We start from the raw sequence: 17,195 nt of genomic DNA, 5'->3' as shown, positions 1-17,195 counted from the left end.
AGGATGACATTGGGGATGAGTGTAGGATCGAAAAGAATTTAGATATCTCCACAATGATATGATATTGTCCATTTTGGACCTAAGCCCTCATGATTTTGCTCTTAGGCTCTACCCAAAAGGCATCATGCCAATGGAGATATCTTTTCTGTTATAAACCCGTGATCTTTCCTATGTATTTTCAATGTGGGACTGTGTTTGCAAGCTTGTAACCCCAACAATCCCCTCTCAAATAAAGGACCACAGACTTCCCACGTCCAATCCTCAACCCGCCAGGTCTTCCTGCCCCTCGGTCCACCCGACCTACTAGGACTTCCTTGCATAGCCGCAACTAGAACTTCCTGCCTGGTGTCTGGTCCTCTTGATCCAAACATAGGAGCCCCCACTTTCTTTGTTCGAGGTCAATATTGTACCCACATTGCCCAATCAGACCATAGCTTTTGTGCACAGTCAGCAGTTAAACCTTCTGGCAGTCCGGGCTCTAATACCAATTATAGGATCGAATATAATATTATCCAATTGTAGAGAATTTAGATATCTCTACAATAGTATAATATTATCCACTTTGGGCCTAAGCCCTCATGGTTTTGCTCTTGGGCTCTACCTAAAAGGCCTCATGTCAATGGAAATATCTTTTCTCTTATAAACCCATAATTTTTCCCATGTATTTTCAATGTGGGACTATGTTTGCAACCTTGTAACCCCAACAATGAGCAGCGGGCTTGAATGCATCCGAGGGACAAGAGCCAAAGGGAGTATGCTTGAAGGTAAGAGGTCAAGGTTGCAAAGAAGTGTCAAGTGAGTCGTAAGGGTGAGGGTCCGAGTGCTGAGTGAAGTGTACTCGAGTACCAGTTGACTGGTGGTTTCATCAGTCGACTGGTGTAGTCGACTGGGAGTGAACAAAATATTTCTGTTTGCTCAGCCAATTTGGATCAGTCGACTGGTACTTTTACCAGTCGACTGGTATAGAGCCGTTGGGATGTAACAGTCAAATCTCCATAAGAGGGCAGTCGACTGGTAGGCGGGGGTTTCCAACTCGTGGCCTATATAACTAAGACTTCGGAGCTTGGTTATAGTTGACAAAATTGAACTTGGTTAAAGTCTAATTAGTAGTCTACCAGTGCTCAAGGTTTCCCTTGTGTCCAAGAGGTCTTGGTGAGTTTATGGCGAGGTTTCTCCACCCACAAGGAGGTTTGAGCTAGCCAGAGTTTGCCGGGGACTAATCCACCGACGGATTGAGGGATCGTCCACCTTACGGATAGCCGTGGAGTAGGAGTAAGTTATCTCCGAGCCACGTTACATCGACTTGTATTGATTTGCATTCTTTTTTTTATCTTTAGCTTTCTTTATATTTATATTAATTTATATTTCCGCTGCGCAAACTAACAAGTGTAGGAAGCAATCGATTTGGGGGTGTTGTCTATCCAACCCTCCTTCTAGCCGACCGATCATCACCTACAATTTTCACATATATTTGATGTATCTCAAGGTTATATATATTGGATTAGATGGACCGGTTAGAGAAGGGTGAATATACGACCTGCAATTTTAAGTTATAAATTTTCTCTTGCTATCTTATTTAGCAAGGATACATAATTAATTAATCAGAAATAAATAACATAAAAACTAAAGGGGACACGAAGAGTTATTTGGTTACAACTTAGGTGATTGTTAATCCAAGCAGTAGAAAGCTCACTAAAAAGAACTCCATCTTCGATCAAGATCGAAGATTGAGTAGCCTCTTATAGCAGTTGAATGTACAAGAAGTGGATATAGAAGTTTAAAATTAACTTCAGAGCTCTATTTATAGCTTAATGGTCAAAGTAACTATTTTGTTGACATGATAGTTCAGGACTCCTCAAACAGTTGGAGGCATCTCCAAGTGGATAAAATTTTATCCATGCAATGACCAAAAAACTAATCTAACAACATCGGAGGCGCCTTGGTTCATTAGAGGCACCTTGGTTCACCAGAGTTGTCTCGGTTGTTGCTGACATGGTTTCTCATTTCTTATCTGCGTCATAATGATTCTGAGCATCGGAGGCACCTCCAGTTGATCTGAGACACCTCTACTACCATTCATCCGAGACATCTCCAGTCAACTAAGGTGCATCAAGTCTCTCTGCGACAATTGCTCTACTGGACATCTGAGGTGCCTCTAGTCCAATCTGAGGCACCTCGAGCACTGTTCATCTAAATGGTCAATCTCAACATTGATCATTCTTTTACTTATGCTCGCTTGGGTAATGCTCCGATCATCCATAGTTGAGCTCACTCAAACCTAATTCCGGCCTTCTTCTCGAGCAGGTTTCCTCCCGACTTCTTGTTTTTTAGATGCGTTGTTCCTCAGTCCATCGACTCACTTTCCATGCCATCCTTCCCGCTCGTTGCATTTTCCACTCAACTTCTTGTGTTCCTAAGTCCCTGTACACTCAGACATAAGACATCAAATACACAAGATCTAACTTATCTCGATTGATCATATCAAAATTATACCATGATACTGACAATGTATTGTAGCAATATAAATGAGTACTCAAATGAATGTGATCTTTGTTATTGGTGAATATGTATCGAAGAAGTCATGACCTTCATTTTGTTTGAATCCCTTTGCTACTAGTCTTACCTTATAATTGCCAATAGTTTCATTATCCTTATATTTATTTTTTAGGATCTATTTACATTCTAAATGCTTGACTCCAGAAGAATATCCACCAATTCTCAAGTATAATTTTATATGATGGAATTTATTTCACTATTGATGGTTTCTTTTTAAAAAAGAGTCTTAGGACTTAATAAGGATTCACTTATTGTCTTTGGTTCATTTTCCGACACATAAGTCATGAAATAAGGACCAAATGAATTATACTTCGAGACTTGGTGTGATGATAAGTGGACAGATGAGTTTTCTAAGCAACGAGAGTTTGATTCCCACTAAGTATAAATAAATGCTAGCAACACTCGAATCACTCATGGTGCTGGGTCATCCCCATGGCTCATCTATGATTCCAAAATTTACCCAATGGTCGGTGAAAATCTTGGATGGGGCCAAGCCAGCCACCTCTAGGTGAGTGAAGGGTAGAAATACTTAGATATCCAGGCTTCTTCTTAGGCACTTCCACTTTAGCCAAACCCCACCCCACACCCACACACACTTTTAGATATTTATAGGAAGGTTTATGAACCTTCCATAATTCATAAAAAGTTTTATCTTTGTTTTTGTGCAAGATTTTATTAAGGACCTGATTTGCTGATAAAATAGCTTTCCTCTGTTGGATCGTGACGCACGTGAGAGGGGGTGAATCATGTGATTTTCAAAATATTTCTTTTTTGGTTTTAAAAACTCGAGTACGCAGCGGAAAGTAAAAGAAAAGTAACAAGAAGAACACAAGCAATTTTTTACTTGGTTCGGAGCTTTCGGGGACTCCTACTCCGAGATCCAGGTCTCGCAGACCTATCGATGAGCAATCCACTAAAAATCTCTTCCGGTACCTCCGGAAGAGAGAATCGAGTACAAAAGGTTAGGTCAAGTGCAACACACTGCACTTGTCCTTTGATAGTAATTAAGTACAAAAGAAAATGTTACCAACACTCTTTATGGATCAAAATGAGAGCTCTTCTTGTGCTGATGTTTGTCTGCCAGGCGCAATCGGAACTCCTTGGATTAGTTGTCGGGCTCAGTGGCTTTGTAGTAGAGTTGTAGTAGCAACCGGAAGCATACAGAGGCTCAAATGTGTGTGCAATAGCTCGTATATAGTTGTTGTACCAATGCCTCCTCGAGAATGCTTTATAAAAGGCTTAGAGGGCACTTCCCAAAAGCATGGAAGGCGCCTCCAATAAGATAAGATTTTATCCCGGCTTCGCTGCGCCTTATATGTGAACCGATCAAATTTTATCCACGGAGGACGCCTTCCATAGCCATGGAAGGAGCCTTCCATGAACAATACTGAGGGGCTTTCCATAGCCATGGAGGGCGCCCTCGAGTACTGTTCACCTGAAGGCAGCTTTGCTTCCTTGCTTGCTTTCTTGCCTGCAACAAATGTGTTAGTCCAAACACCCTGAAGACAAGTGTTAGCACAAATATAATAAATGGAGTAATTAGTTCCTGCTCTCCTAGGACTAGGAACTAGTCAAGGTCTCAGTTTAGGGATCCTAAATGCTCCTAGACTGGACCGACGCCTACTGTCCCTCAACTGGGACGCGTCCTTATAGTCACTCTCCTCTAGTGACTGCCCTTCACTTACCGTTTGCCAGAAATCCGGTCAGTCCGTCGATCGGTCTGGACTTCGTGCCAGCTATCCGGTCGGCCGGTCGACCTAGCTAGACTTCCCTATAACACTGAGTTAGCACAATAGATAAAACAGTATAATAAAACAGGTGTTAATAGAATTCAAAATTCGCTGGTCCAGTTGACCATGTGCAGTCGATAGGAAATCAGTCGGTCACATATAACCTAGGGTTATCTCCCCCTTATTGGTTGATACGCGGAATATCGTACCGATTCCCCTGTACAAAATTTTTGTACAAGTCCTGAATTATTCCTAACAACCTATTATGTTCTTTAGAAATTAAATTAGGAATCGCAAGCGGAACTTAACATTATTGATTCCAAATTTAACTTATCTGTTCTTAGAGGTTTAAACTTGGATCGCAAACGATGCTTAATATTATTAATCCAAGTTCACCCATGTTACAAAGTTGATTAAATATTTATTTCTAAAATTGGCTTCCAGGTTAAACATGGCTAGGCACTAGGCCTTCTTGGTTATGAGATCATCCACCACTTCCTTGACAAAGTCTTTTAAAGAAATTCAATATTCAATCTCCTTATAGTAACCCTAGGTTTAACCAATAAGAACAATCGAATCACAAGATCGAAAAAGAAAAGAAAAGAACACAAACTCGAATCACAAATTCGAAACCTAGAATCATATGCCTCTTGTGTTTGGTATTTCAAAATCTATACAAAGAAAACTAGTATGATGCGGAATAGAATTACTAGTTATATCTTTCTTTGTAAGCAACAACCTTTTGATCTTCTATCATATTTTTCTTCTTATCTCGGGCGTCGTGTGAGCGACGATCTACCGAGACAAGAACCACCCAAGCTTCCTTCTTCTCCAACAAGTTTCGGCCACCACAAGATCTCCAAGAAAAGATGAGGTTCGGCCACCACCACCAATCTTCAAGGGATGCTAGAAACAAAGTCTCCTATCTCTCCTTCTTTCTCTAAGAATATCCGGCCACCAACAAAATCTCCTTGAGATGAAGATGTCACCGACCAAGGAAGAAGAATAGGAGATGGAGAGAAAGAGAGGGGCCGGCCAACAACCAAGGAAGAGAGAAACCAATAGAAGAGATATTGTTATGAGGTGAGATACCTCTACCCTCTCTTTTATATTGCTTGGTCTTGGTAAATAAGGAAAGTTTTATTAAAACTTCCTTATTCTCTTTGCCAATGAAAGGAAAGTTTAATAAAATTTCCCTTTCAAACTATATATGGCCGGCCACCTTAATCTCTCTAAAAAAGGAAAGCTTTAAACACAAAATTAAAACTTCCTAATTTATTTCCAGAAATTTTTAAATAAAAATTTCTCTTTTGAAAATTTCCTTCATGGTTGGTCATAAAAGGAAACTTTTATAAATTAAAATCTCTCTATTAAAACATGTGAATGATTTACAAAAAGGAAAGTTTTCTCTAAAAATAAAATCTTCCTTTCAATCTGCAAATAAGGAAAGATATCAAATCTTTTCTTAATCTTTTGTAGAAACTATAAAAGGAAAGCTTTAATTTTAAAACTCTTTTTTAAATCATGAGGATTATTACAAAAAAGGAAAGTTTTATCAAAAATTAAAATCTTCCTTTTAACTACAAATAAGGAAAGATATCAAACCTTTCACTTAATCTTTTATAGAAAACTATAAAAGGAAATATTTAAATTTTAAACTCTCTTTTAAAACCATAGTTTCCACATAAGAAAGATTTTTAAAAAATAAAAACCTTTTAATTTATTGTGGTCGGCCACTCCAAGCTTGGGTTCAAGCTAGGGTCGACCACCTAATGAAACCAACTCACCTTGGTTTGGCCGGCCCTAGCTTGGGCTCCAAGCTAGGCTTGGCCGGCCACCTTAAGGTGGGTAAGAAGGTGGATATGAGTGAGTACAATACTTTATAAATAAGAGGCTACGATAGGGACCGAGAGGAGGAATTGATTTTGGTCTAGCGATGAAATTAAGTTTCCCGTGTTCGCCCCGAACACCCAACTTAATTTCATCAATAATAATTCATACCACTAAAAAATTATTATTGAACTACCGCACCAATCCCAAATTACATTTTGGACTCCTTCTTATCATGAGTGTGTTAGTCTCCCTGTGTTTAAGATATAGAATGTTCACTAATTAAATGAGTTACTGACAACTCACTTAATTAATATCTAACTCCAAGAGTAATACCACTCAGCCTTATCGTCATGTCGGACTAAGTCCACCTGCAGGGTTTACATGACAATCATTATGAGCTCCTCTTGGGGACACCATCAACCTATATTATTAGGACACAGTTTCCTTCTATAATCAACAACACACACTATAAATAATATCATTTCCCAACTTATCGGGCCTATTGATTTATCGAACTAAATCGCACCCTTTGATAAGTTAAAGAAATAAATACTAGATATATGTGCTTATTATTATATCAGGATTAAGAGCACACATTTCTATAATAACAAAGGTATTATTCTTTTATGCGGCCAGTATAAAAAGAACTTACCTTAAATGGTCCTGCTCAATACACTCAGAGTGTACTAGTGTAATTTTATAGTTAAGATAAACTAATATCAAATTACACTACGACTATTCCAATGATTTGTTCCTTTCCATCTTAGTCGTAAGCTACTGTTTATAATTTATAAGGAATTGATAACATGATCTTCTGTGTGTGACACCACAGACCATGTTATCTACAATATAAATTAATTAAACAACTACACTTAGCATACAAATGTAGACATTTGACCAATGTGATTTTTTATTTCAAAAATAAATGTTTACAAAAAACTAGATTTTTAGTATACACTCTAATACCCCTAGGGTTGCCTAGCTTCACTTACTAGGACTTCCATTATCTGGCTTCACTCACAAGGACTTCCTCCACCTAGCTTCACTCGCTAAGGCCATGCCTCACTCACCAGAACTTCCACCACCTACCTTCACTCACTAGGATCTGACTTTACTCACCAGGACTTCCACCACCTAACTTCACTCACTAGGGTCTGACTTCACTCACCAGGACTTCCATCCACTACCTAGGTTCACTCAAGTTCACTCACTAGGGTTTGGCTTCACTCACCAGGACTTCCACTTTGCCTAACCTCCAGTTAGGACTTCTCCTTGGTAGTCATCTAGTCTTGACTAGACTCTCTTCTAAACATCAAGTCCTATTTGGATTAATCCTTGGTCAAATTGACCAGACTTGGGTGTATTGTCAAACATAGAAACCCTAGAGGTCAATTGCACCAACACCCTCCCCTTATAAATTTTGGGATAAATATGAACTTATCAACATAGCATTCATCATTTTTTAAGAGTTTGGTTCTTACACTAGGCAATATCATTTGATTAAGGAGAGTAAGATGTTGTTGTTTAATTAATAATGCCAGATTTTGCGGAAAATTCATCAAATGAACCATTGTATTCTCCTCCTCAGTCACTTTGAATTATTTTAATTCGTTGACCAATTTGATTCTCAACTCACTTCTTATAATTTTTGAATCTTCTAAGACTTCATCGTTGTCTTTCAATATATACACATGACAATATCTAGTGCAATCATTAATAAAAGTAACAAAGTATTTTTTGTGTCGTCTTATTTGCATAAATTTTAAATCACATATGTTATTATGAATTAACTCTAAAAGGGTTGTACTTTTTTCCACTGAATGGAAATGTTATTTTGTTATTTTAGCTTTAACAATATTTTATATTTATGTATGGGATTAACATTAAATGTTGATAACAAATTTAAATTTACCATTGTAAAGTGTTATAATTTGTATGTCTAAATCTAACATAACATAAATTAGAACGTTCAATCTGTTGGATCGAAAAGCCTATTTGTCATTCATCAAAACCTGGGTTAAATCGTTAGTGCTAACCACACCAACACAATCAAATAAGTAGAGTTTATAATTTTATTGTCATTGATGTCATAGTGTACATTTATTACATTCATTTTAATAGATCGTTCTCCATGCATCCTCTGCCTATAAATTGACCATTTTTTATCAATACATATTTATTAGACTCAAACACTAACTTGAAACCAACTTTGACAAGAATAAATCCTGATACTAAATTCTTTCGGATGCCGGGAATATGAAACACATCAATTAGTGTCACTTTTTTTTTTTACCTGATTTCATCTTTAGCATCACTTTGCCAAGACCAACAATGTTGGAAGTTGCATAGTTGTCCATGATTAGTTTTTGTAGGATTGTTACGCTAGAGGGATGGTGAATAGCACTTGTGGCTTTCTCGTTCGTTTAAAAACTTTCGAGAGATAAACGCAGCGGAATAAAGACAGAAAGAAACAATGCTACTAAATCCAAGTTTTATTTAGTTCGAAGCATGTGGCGACTCTTACTCCAAGCCCTGTACATGAAAGTGCTTTCATTAGTGATTATTCATACATGAGAGTGCTTTCGTTAGACAATCACTAGTTAATTGCAAAATTACAAAAAACGAATTACAATTTGGGGGGCAGCAACTTCTTGTTGCTCGACCAAATGCAAAAATCCTTCAAGTTCCTGATCGAGCGTCATCCGTGGGAGCTGAACGACGTTAGGGTGCCCCACCTCACCCACTTCCACCCTCACGACGACGCCGACATCACCGCTTGGCAGCTCCGCCTCTCTACCTTCCCCCGCGGGCGCCACCAGGGAAGAGGAGAGCATCCAATCAGCACTGATCTAGCATGTTAGAGAAAATTAGGAGGAGGATAAGAGGACAAAATAGACAAGTGAAACACAATAATCTTTCACACTTCGATTAAATAATAAAACATGTAGTATATTTATAAGCTACTTACATAACTCATTACAACCCACTAACTCCACAATTCATCCACTCCACAAATATAAATACATTGAATATGGACTTTTTCCTTTAAATACTACTACCACTCATTGTCACCTCGTCAATCTACTAATTCAATTATTAATTTTGAGTCATTTAATCATCAGAGCAATGCATCGCCGCCGCCACTGAGTGTGACTTCCTCTTATTTGTATAAATTTTAAATCACATATGTCATTATGAATTAACTTTAAAGGAGTTGTACTTTTTTCCACTTAATGGAAATATTATTTTGTCATTTTAGATTTAACAAAATTTCATATTTATGTGTTGGATTAACAATAAATATTTGTATGTATAAATCTAACATATCATAAATTTCAATCAAATAAGTAGAGTTTATAATTTTATTGTCATTGATGTCATAGTGTATAACTATTACATTCATTTTAATAGACCATTCTCCTATAAATTGACTATTTTTTATCAATACATATTTATTGGACTCAAACACTAACTTGAAACTAACTTTGACAAAAATCAACCCTAATACTAATTTTTTCGGATGCCGGGAATATGAAACACATCAATTAGTGTCACTTTTTTTTACTTGATATCATCTTTAGCACTACTATGCCAAGACTAACAATGTTGGAAGTTGCATAGTTGTCCATGATTAGTTTTTGTAGGATTGTTGCGCTGAAGGGATGGTGAATAGTACTCGTGGCTTTTTCGTTCGTTTAAAAACTTTCGAGAGATAAACGTAGCGGAATAAAGACAGAAAGAAACAATGCTAATAAATCCAAGTTTTACTTAATTCGGAGCCTGTGACGACTCTTACTCCAATGTTTGTACATAAGAGTACTTTCATTAGTAATTACCCATACATGAGAGTGCTTTCGTTAAACAATCACTAGTTAATTGCAAAATTACAAAAAGTGAATTACAATTTGGGGGATAGTAACTTCCTACTGCTCGACCAAATGTAAAAAATCCTTCAAGTTCCTGATCGAGCGTCAACCGTGGGAGCAGAACGACGTCAGGGTGCCCCACCCCACCCACTTCCACCCTCAATACAACGTCGGCATCGTCCGCCTGGCAACTCCGCCTCTTTGCCTTCCCTCGCCGCAACCTCGTCGACTTTGCGGGCGCCACCAGGAAGAGGAGAGCATGCAGTCAGCACTGATCGAGCATGTTAGAGAAAATAGGGAAGAGGATAAGAGGACAAGATGGACAAGTGGAACATAATAATCTTTCATGTTTCGATTAAATCATAAAGAATATGTAGCCTATTTATAAGTCACTTACATAACTCATTACAACCCACTAACTCCACAAATGTAAATATATTGAATATGGACTTTTTCTTTTAACTATTACTACCGCTCATAGCCACCTCGTCAATCCACAATTCAATTATTAATTTTGAGTCATTTAATCAACAGAGCAATGCATCGCGGCCACCACTGAGTGTCGCTTCCTCAACTGCAACGGCGGCGAGTGCATGAAGACGGAGGTGGTGGTGGGTCTGTTCATGGAATCAGAATTCTGCCTGCAGCCGCTGGGGTACAGCCCGACGAGGAAGTCAGTGTTCGACAGCCTGGTGGCGGGCTGCATCCCAGTGATCTTCAACCCCTTCATGGCGTACTACCAGTACCCGTGGCACTTACCGGAGGACCACCAGAGGTGGTCGGTGTTCATCTACGAGGAGGAGGTGAGGCAAGGGAAGGTGGACGTGGTGGAGAGGTTAAGGAGGGTGCCGGCGGAGGAGAGGGAGGAGATGAGGAGGTATATTGTGCATCAGATCATGCCAGGGCTGGTTTAGGGAGATCCGACCGCCAGGTTTGAGAGATTCCGTGATGCTTTTGATATAGTGGTGGATAATATGATGGAGAAATTAGTTGGCGGATCAGACGGAGAATGATCAAATTTTCAATTTTATGGTTTTGACCATGTTGTTTTTACTAGATGTTTTCATATGTATTCCTCCATTAGTCTCATAAACATTGATTTATGTGAAAATTCTTGTGTTTAATATCGAAAATTAAAAAAAAACAATATAATGGAGAATATTGATGAAATATCTGAAGGATTTTCTCTTATTTTTATTTTTTTTTTAATATTAAAAGCTATTATAATATGATGATATGATTTAAAAGACGTAAATAAATGGAATAGAAAGGTCGTTAAGCATGCCTTACCAACCACGTCACACCTCCTGCGCCGTCATCTTCCTGGAGAGGATCCTCGCTCGCAGCGGATCCTTCATCACGACGGTGAACTCGAACTTCTCCGCCGCCAGGTCGATCTCGTCCCCCTCCACTGCCTTCCACTCGAACTCCCTCACCAGATTCGCCACCAGGTACTCCAGGTGGAGCATCGCCACCCCCATTCCGGGGCAGATCCGCCTCCCCGCCCCGAACGGCATCATCCGGATCTCCCTGCTTCCGGTAAGGTCCACCGACTCTCCCTCGCCGCCTTGCAAGAACCGTTCGGGCCGGAACTCCATCGGCTCCGCCCACACCCGCCCGTCCCGGCCCATCTCCGCGACCAAGAAATTGACCGACGCACCGCCTTTGGGGATCATGTACCCGCAGAGACTCACGTCCTCTGTCACCGCGTGCGGCAGCACGACGTGCCCAGGTGGGTGGAGCCGCAGCACCTCCAGGATCACCGCCTTCAAATACACCATCCGCTGCAACTCCTCCTCCTTGATCTCCTCCCCTTTCGTAACGACGCTATCGATCTCCTCTCGCAGCTTTCCCTGTACTTCTCGGTGCTTCACAAGGTTGGCCATGGTCCACTCCAGCGCCGTCGCCGTCGTGTCGGTGCCACCGTTCAGGAACTCCGAGCACAGGCCTATAATCTCCTCGTCGGAGAGTTTTCGGCTGCCTTCTTCATCAGGGAGTTCGAGGTTGAGGAGCGAGTCGACGTAGGAGTACACGAATCGCGCCTCTTCTTTTTCCTTGCTCTGTTTTTGACTTCTTCGGGCTTCGATCAGGGGAAAGAACAGCTGCCTCTGCTTCTCCATCATCGCCATGGCCGTTCTCAACCGATTCCGGAACAGGTATTGCGTGATTCTCGGTGCGATGAGGAGCACGGCGAGTTTATTACGGTAAATCAGCAGGCTCCTCTGCGTGTGCGCGATCTCCCGCACGGTTTCCTCCCCAAGCTTCTCGCCGAAGCACATGAACACCAGCAAGCAGAACATGGCGAACTGAAAGCTCTCTTTTGCAACGACGACCCCACCTTGAGCGGCCGCCTGGGCTAGGAGGTGCTCACGAAGGACGCGGAGGACCCAGGCGCGGCCTCCGGCGAAGGACTTGACGCGGGTGGGGTGGAGGATTTCGGCGGTGAGGTTGCGGCGGAGTATGCGCCAGAGAGGGCCGTACGCGGTTGAGGAGATCAAGAGCTGGCCAGCGGTGACAATCCGGGTGACAGGAAGCGGCGAGGGGCGGTCAGCAAAAGTAGAACCGAGCTCGATGAGAGCTTTGTGGGTGATTTGGCGATCGGCGACGAAGATGGAGCGGCGGGATCCGAAGCGGAGCGTGAAGATGGGGCCGTATCGTGCGTGGGACTGGCGGAGCACGTTGACGATGTTGCGAGGGGAGTGGCGCAACCAGAGAAGGTTGCCGATGATCGGAACCGACAGGGGGCCTGGAGGGAGGGCCCGATCAGATACTCCACCGGGGAGGAGACGGCGGAGGAGGACGGCGAGCAAAGTGGATAAGCCGAGGGAGAGGAAGAAGAGCGGCCACACATCCATCACGACGCCGTGCCTGTTCCACACAACGAAGGAGGGCACCGGTTTTGCTTGCTGAATAAGAAACGTCGATGAGATGGAAAGTCGTCGTGTTGACCGGTTAGGCAATGTTTTCAACGGCGAACTGGGTCTTCACCACTTGTTCTGGTTCCCGTTGGGCCAGTCCAACTATGACTTTATAACAGCTGAAGTCAGCCGTTGTTCGGTTGTTCTATTTGGTGGCAGTCTTTTTCAATTTATATTTCAATAAAATAAAACCGAATCAGATTAATAATCAATTTTTCTTTAGTTTTATTTTTTCCCCAAATATTTATGAATCCCTCGTTGCTAAATACTCTGATAAAGTTTATCTTCTAGAATTTAGTTGAGATAAAATATCCATTCGATTCGAACCGGACGGAGCCACCCTTGGCTTGCGGGGTTCCAGCCCCACCTATCTTTTTGTTTTAAAAAAATTAATACTTGATTTTGTTTTATTTTTCAGTCACATCGTAAACCTTTCAATTAAATCTAAATTTTTTTCCCTTTATTGTGTCAACTGTACGGCCGGTTCACCACCCCCACATGCGATGCATTATTGTTCGTGATAGGTCACGCGAGCAATCGACGCCAGCACCTGTGCCACATTCCTAATACCTCATCACATAGGATCCAGACTCGACGACGAGTATAACCGTGACCTTCCTTCTATCTAACAGTGCGTGATATCTACACGATCATCGTTATAGCCCTAGTTCCCAGTCCTATTATCCTTCCTCTCTGACCACCACCATGTCTCCCTGCTGCAAGGACATCGACTCCATTCTATCGTCGCGAATAGGCTATGACCACCATCGTCGGAACACCAACGTCAACCACCCATAGTTGCCTTAACCCGTGCCACCACCGGCCACCGGGAATTGCCACTGAATACAGATAGGTAATTAATAGGTTAATTAAATTTATTTTGATTAATTAATTATTTAGTTAATTAAGATTTCATTAATCGATAACACAGAAAAGTTTAATTACAAGATTAATATTAATCAATTTAATTGTAATAATTAGTTTCATCCGTTAATTGCTAAAATAATTTGATGATAGATAGATTAGAGTATTAAATTGATTTATTATTTATTGATAGCTTGGTAAATTGATAAAATTTGTTAACAAGTTTATTAATTAGTTTAGTTATTTTTATTTATATATTTGGTTACTTTTCTTTGTTACTCGATATTATGAACATTAGCAACGTGTATGGCTTTATATCATGTTATATTAAATTTGTGGTATTTCCAATTAGTTAACTGTATTTATTCAGAACGAGGGACAAAGACTCTCAACTCATTTTTTTGAGTAAACATTGATAAGTAAAAGCATCCTTTATTGATATATCAAATTTTAATGATCAAATTTTTTCGAAAAACATGTATATTTAGTGAAAAGTAAGAATACTTTTGTTTTCACTTGGTTCACAATTTCAATGACTATTATTCCAAGACTCACGATCCCTTGGACCATTTCGATAGGACAATCCATTAAAATTCTCTCCCGAAGAACCTTTGTGCATAGAGGTCAGATACAAGGATAAGAAAGTGTAATATACTACACTTTCTTATGCAAGTATAATAACAATTAATAATATTGTTTTACCGATAATAATCACAATTGAGAATTGGAGCTCGATGTCGATGTCGATGTTGTTCTTGCTATAGAAGTTCGCTCGAGGGTGAGTCCGATGCAATAAGAAATTTTAATTTATTATTCTTAGACTTGAGTTTGTATATTTATCTAGACATTAAGGTTATACCAGAATATAACTGATCAGAAGGTATAAAGCATACCTCACTTATCATATCTTATTTGAAGTTAGGTTCTCTCTCTTCATTACTGTTATTTTCTGATATAGCTCCCCCTTCATTAATACTCTTTGTTTGATGACTCGCCATTAATGTTAGTCCAGTATATTTCTTCAATTCGGACTCTTCTGATAACTCGTCCCATGTTGTTTTGTGGTTCCTTTGTTTCGGCTTGCTTGATCCTTTATCTTTGCCTTTTAATTCAGAAAACTTTCTTTTATGTGTCCTTCCTCATCGTAGTTTTAGCATCATACTTTTCTCTTGTTCCGTGGAAGCTTATTAGCATGAGACTTGTTGAATTTGTTAGTTTTAAAAAACTTTAAAAAATTTCTTACCACGCAAGTTTTTTCATCTTTGTCGAGAGATGTGTCAGAATCCAATTCAACCTTTCTTGTGTTCAGGGCGACATTGTTGTTTGGCTCCTTGTCCTTTCTTATGCATGCACATCTAGATTTATGTAATTCAAAGGTAGAAAATAAATTTTCTAAACTACTTACCTCGAGGTCCTTGAAAATGTAGTAGGCGTCTACTATCGAGGTCCATTCGAGAGTTTTCAAGAACGCATTTAAAGCATACCTCATTGAATCTCTATTCGTTACCACTTCTCCAAGGTTGTTAAATGGTGATCAGTGCCTTGATCTTCACACGTAGTTGAGTCACAGTTTCTCCCTTTTCCATCCGAAGGTTTGTCAATTGATTCCAGAGCATATCCTGTTTTGCTAGCTTAGTCTCTGAGGTTCATTTCTGTAACTCTAGAAACTTCTCCTAGAATTCTTTGGTTGACTCATAAACTCTGATCCGATTGACTTTTTGGGGAGGCAAAACACTAAGCAGATAGAACTCTGCTTTGTCGTTGACCACGAAGTATGCTTGCTCCTTCTTAGTCTAGTGACTTTCTTCTTTTTCATCGCCGTTCTGATCATTAGATGATACAAAATCATACTTGATAGTTAATAAAATATCAAAGTCAATTTTTAAAAATATCTCCATTTTTATTTTCCAATTGGTAAAATTCCACTAAACACATACGTGGTCATTTGTGCTTTAGAAGACAGTTAATCCTTCTGAAGCAACCTCGATCTGATACCACTTGTTAGCCCCTTAAGGTTGGCTAGAAAAGGGTGGTGAATAGCCCTACAATTAAAAACACACTTTCTTTTGCTTTCTATTTAGCAAAGACAAACGCGTTAATTAGTTAGTAATAAAAGCATAGAATAAAGAAGAGGTAAGAATGTTTTACTTGATTTGCAACCGGAGAGGTTGCTAATCCAAGGCAGTGAAAGCACTAGAGATCTCCTTCTTGGAAGGTAGAGAAACCTCTTACAAATATTGAAAGCTCAGTAAAGAAATTACAAACTAAAGAGATGAAAGCACATAATTCGTTTACAAGTCTTGTTCTGAATTCCTAGGACCAAAGATCTATTTATAGCCTATTGATTGAATTTATCTATTGGCTGATGTGGCAGCTCTAGGCACCACAGTGGTGCATCTTATCTACTTCGCAACGGCTCTTCAACGACTTGATGATAATATTTTATCCTCGTCTGAGCACCAGGATTAGTTAGGGAACTTGGATTGGTGTTGACGTGGACTCTGAGAGTTATCATCGTTGTAACGATCTAAAGAGCCGTCTGTGTTATACCAGGCTAGTCCAAGCGCTTGGACTTGGTCCAGACGCTTGGATAAGTCAACTTCGTGTTGACTTGTCCGACTGCTGCTCTGATCATTTAGGTGATGCTCCGGTCATCCAGAGTTGAGCTCACCCGAACCCAACTTTAGCTTCTCCTCGAGCAATCTTCCACTCCAGCTTCTCGTCCCTTAGAAGCGCCTCGTGCATCCTTCTCGTTCGCTGATGTAATCTTCCACAGTACCTCGTCCCTTAGATGCACTGAGCTGTCGACTCTCTCTCTATGTCATCCTTCTCGCTAGCTACGTCTTTTACTTGACTTCTTGTGTTTCTAACTTCCTGCACACTTAGACATAAGGATCAGACACAACATAATCTAACTTAACTCGGTTGGCCACATCAAAACTATCCCGAGGTATTTTCCTGGGTACTTACACATACATGATGATCTGATCCGATAAAGTTGGCATTTATTCTCTTCCGGGCACCTCCAGTGTTCCCTAACGCCTTTGATGTGTTGACATCTATCCTTGCAGCTTATTAGTCCAGGGTGTCTTTATTCCACTGAGGCACCATCAGTGCTTCCTCTTCGAGGTGCCTCTGTTCACCCGTGATGCCTCCAGTCTGTTGGTGTAATTTTGCACTAACGATCTAACTTAAGGTTTTGATAAATGACAAGTGAGTTAAGTTAGATATTGTCGTGGTTTAACCTTATTATCAAGTGTACAGGGTTAACTAATCCCAGTCAGGATGTTCAATTCCTAATTGGTTGAAGACTGGATATGCAATTCCGACAAGTCAGGAATTCTAGCAAGGGTTAGGATGTGCATGGAAGTTAACAGAGGCAAGTATGACATTAAGATACTTCACATGGAAGTTCATTATAAATTTGA

General features: G+C 40.2%; 1 protein-coding gene across 3 annotated transcripts; it reads right to left on the bottom strand.

The window, feature by feature from the left end:
• Nucleotides 1-8,947: 8,947 nt before the first annotated feature.
• On the bottom strand, nt 8,948-12,984 carry LOC122047723 (cytochrome P450 89A2-like). 3 transcript variants are annotated; one of them, XM_042609173.1, is made up of 2 exons: nt 11,276-12,984; nt 8,948-8,963 (listed from the first exon to the last, which is right to left on the bottom strand). In XM_042609173.1, the coding sequence occupies exon 1, from the start codon at nt 12,838-12,840 to the stop codon at nt 11,284-11,286; it is 1,557 nt and encodes a 518-aa protein (XP_042465107.1). In that variant the 5' UTR covers nt 12,841-12,984; the 3' UTR covers nt 8,948-8,963; nt 11,276-11,283. The 3 variants fall into 3 exon arrangements, with proteins under 3 accessions (XP_042465107.1, XP_042465106.1, XP_042465105.1); XM_042609172.1 differs by having other exon boundaries at nt 8,953-8,968; XM_042609171.1 differs by lacking the exon at nt 8,948-8,963 and adding an exon at nt 10,138-10,256.
• Between the last annotated feature and the right edge of the window lie 4,211 nt (nt 12,985-17,195).

This window comes from Zingiber officinale, chromosome 2B (assembly GCF_018446385.1).
Source record: "Zingiber officinale cultivar Zhangliang chromosome 2B, Zo_v1.1, whole genome shotgun sequence".
Taxonomy (NCBI): domain Eukaryota; kingdom Viridiplantae; phylum Streptophyta; class Magnoliopsida; order Zingiberales; family Zingiberaceae; genus Zingiber; species Zingiber officinale.
This window is presented reverse-complemented; position numbering and strand designations above follow the sequence as displayed.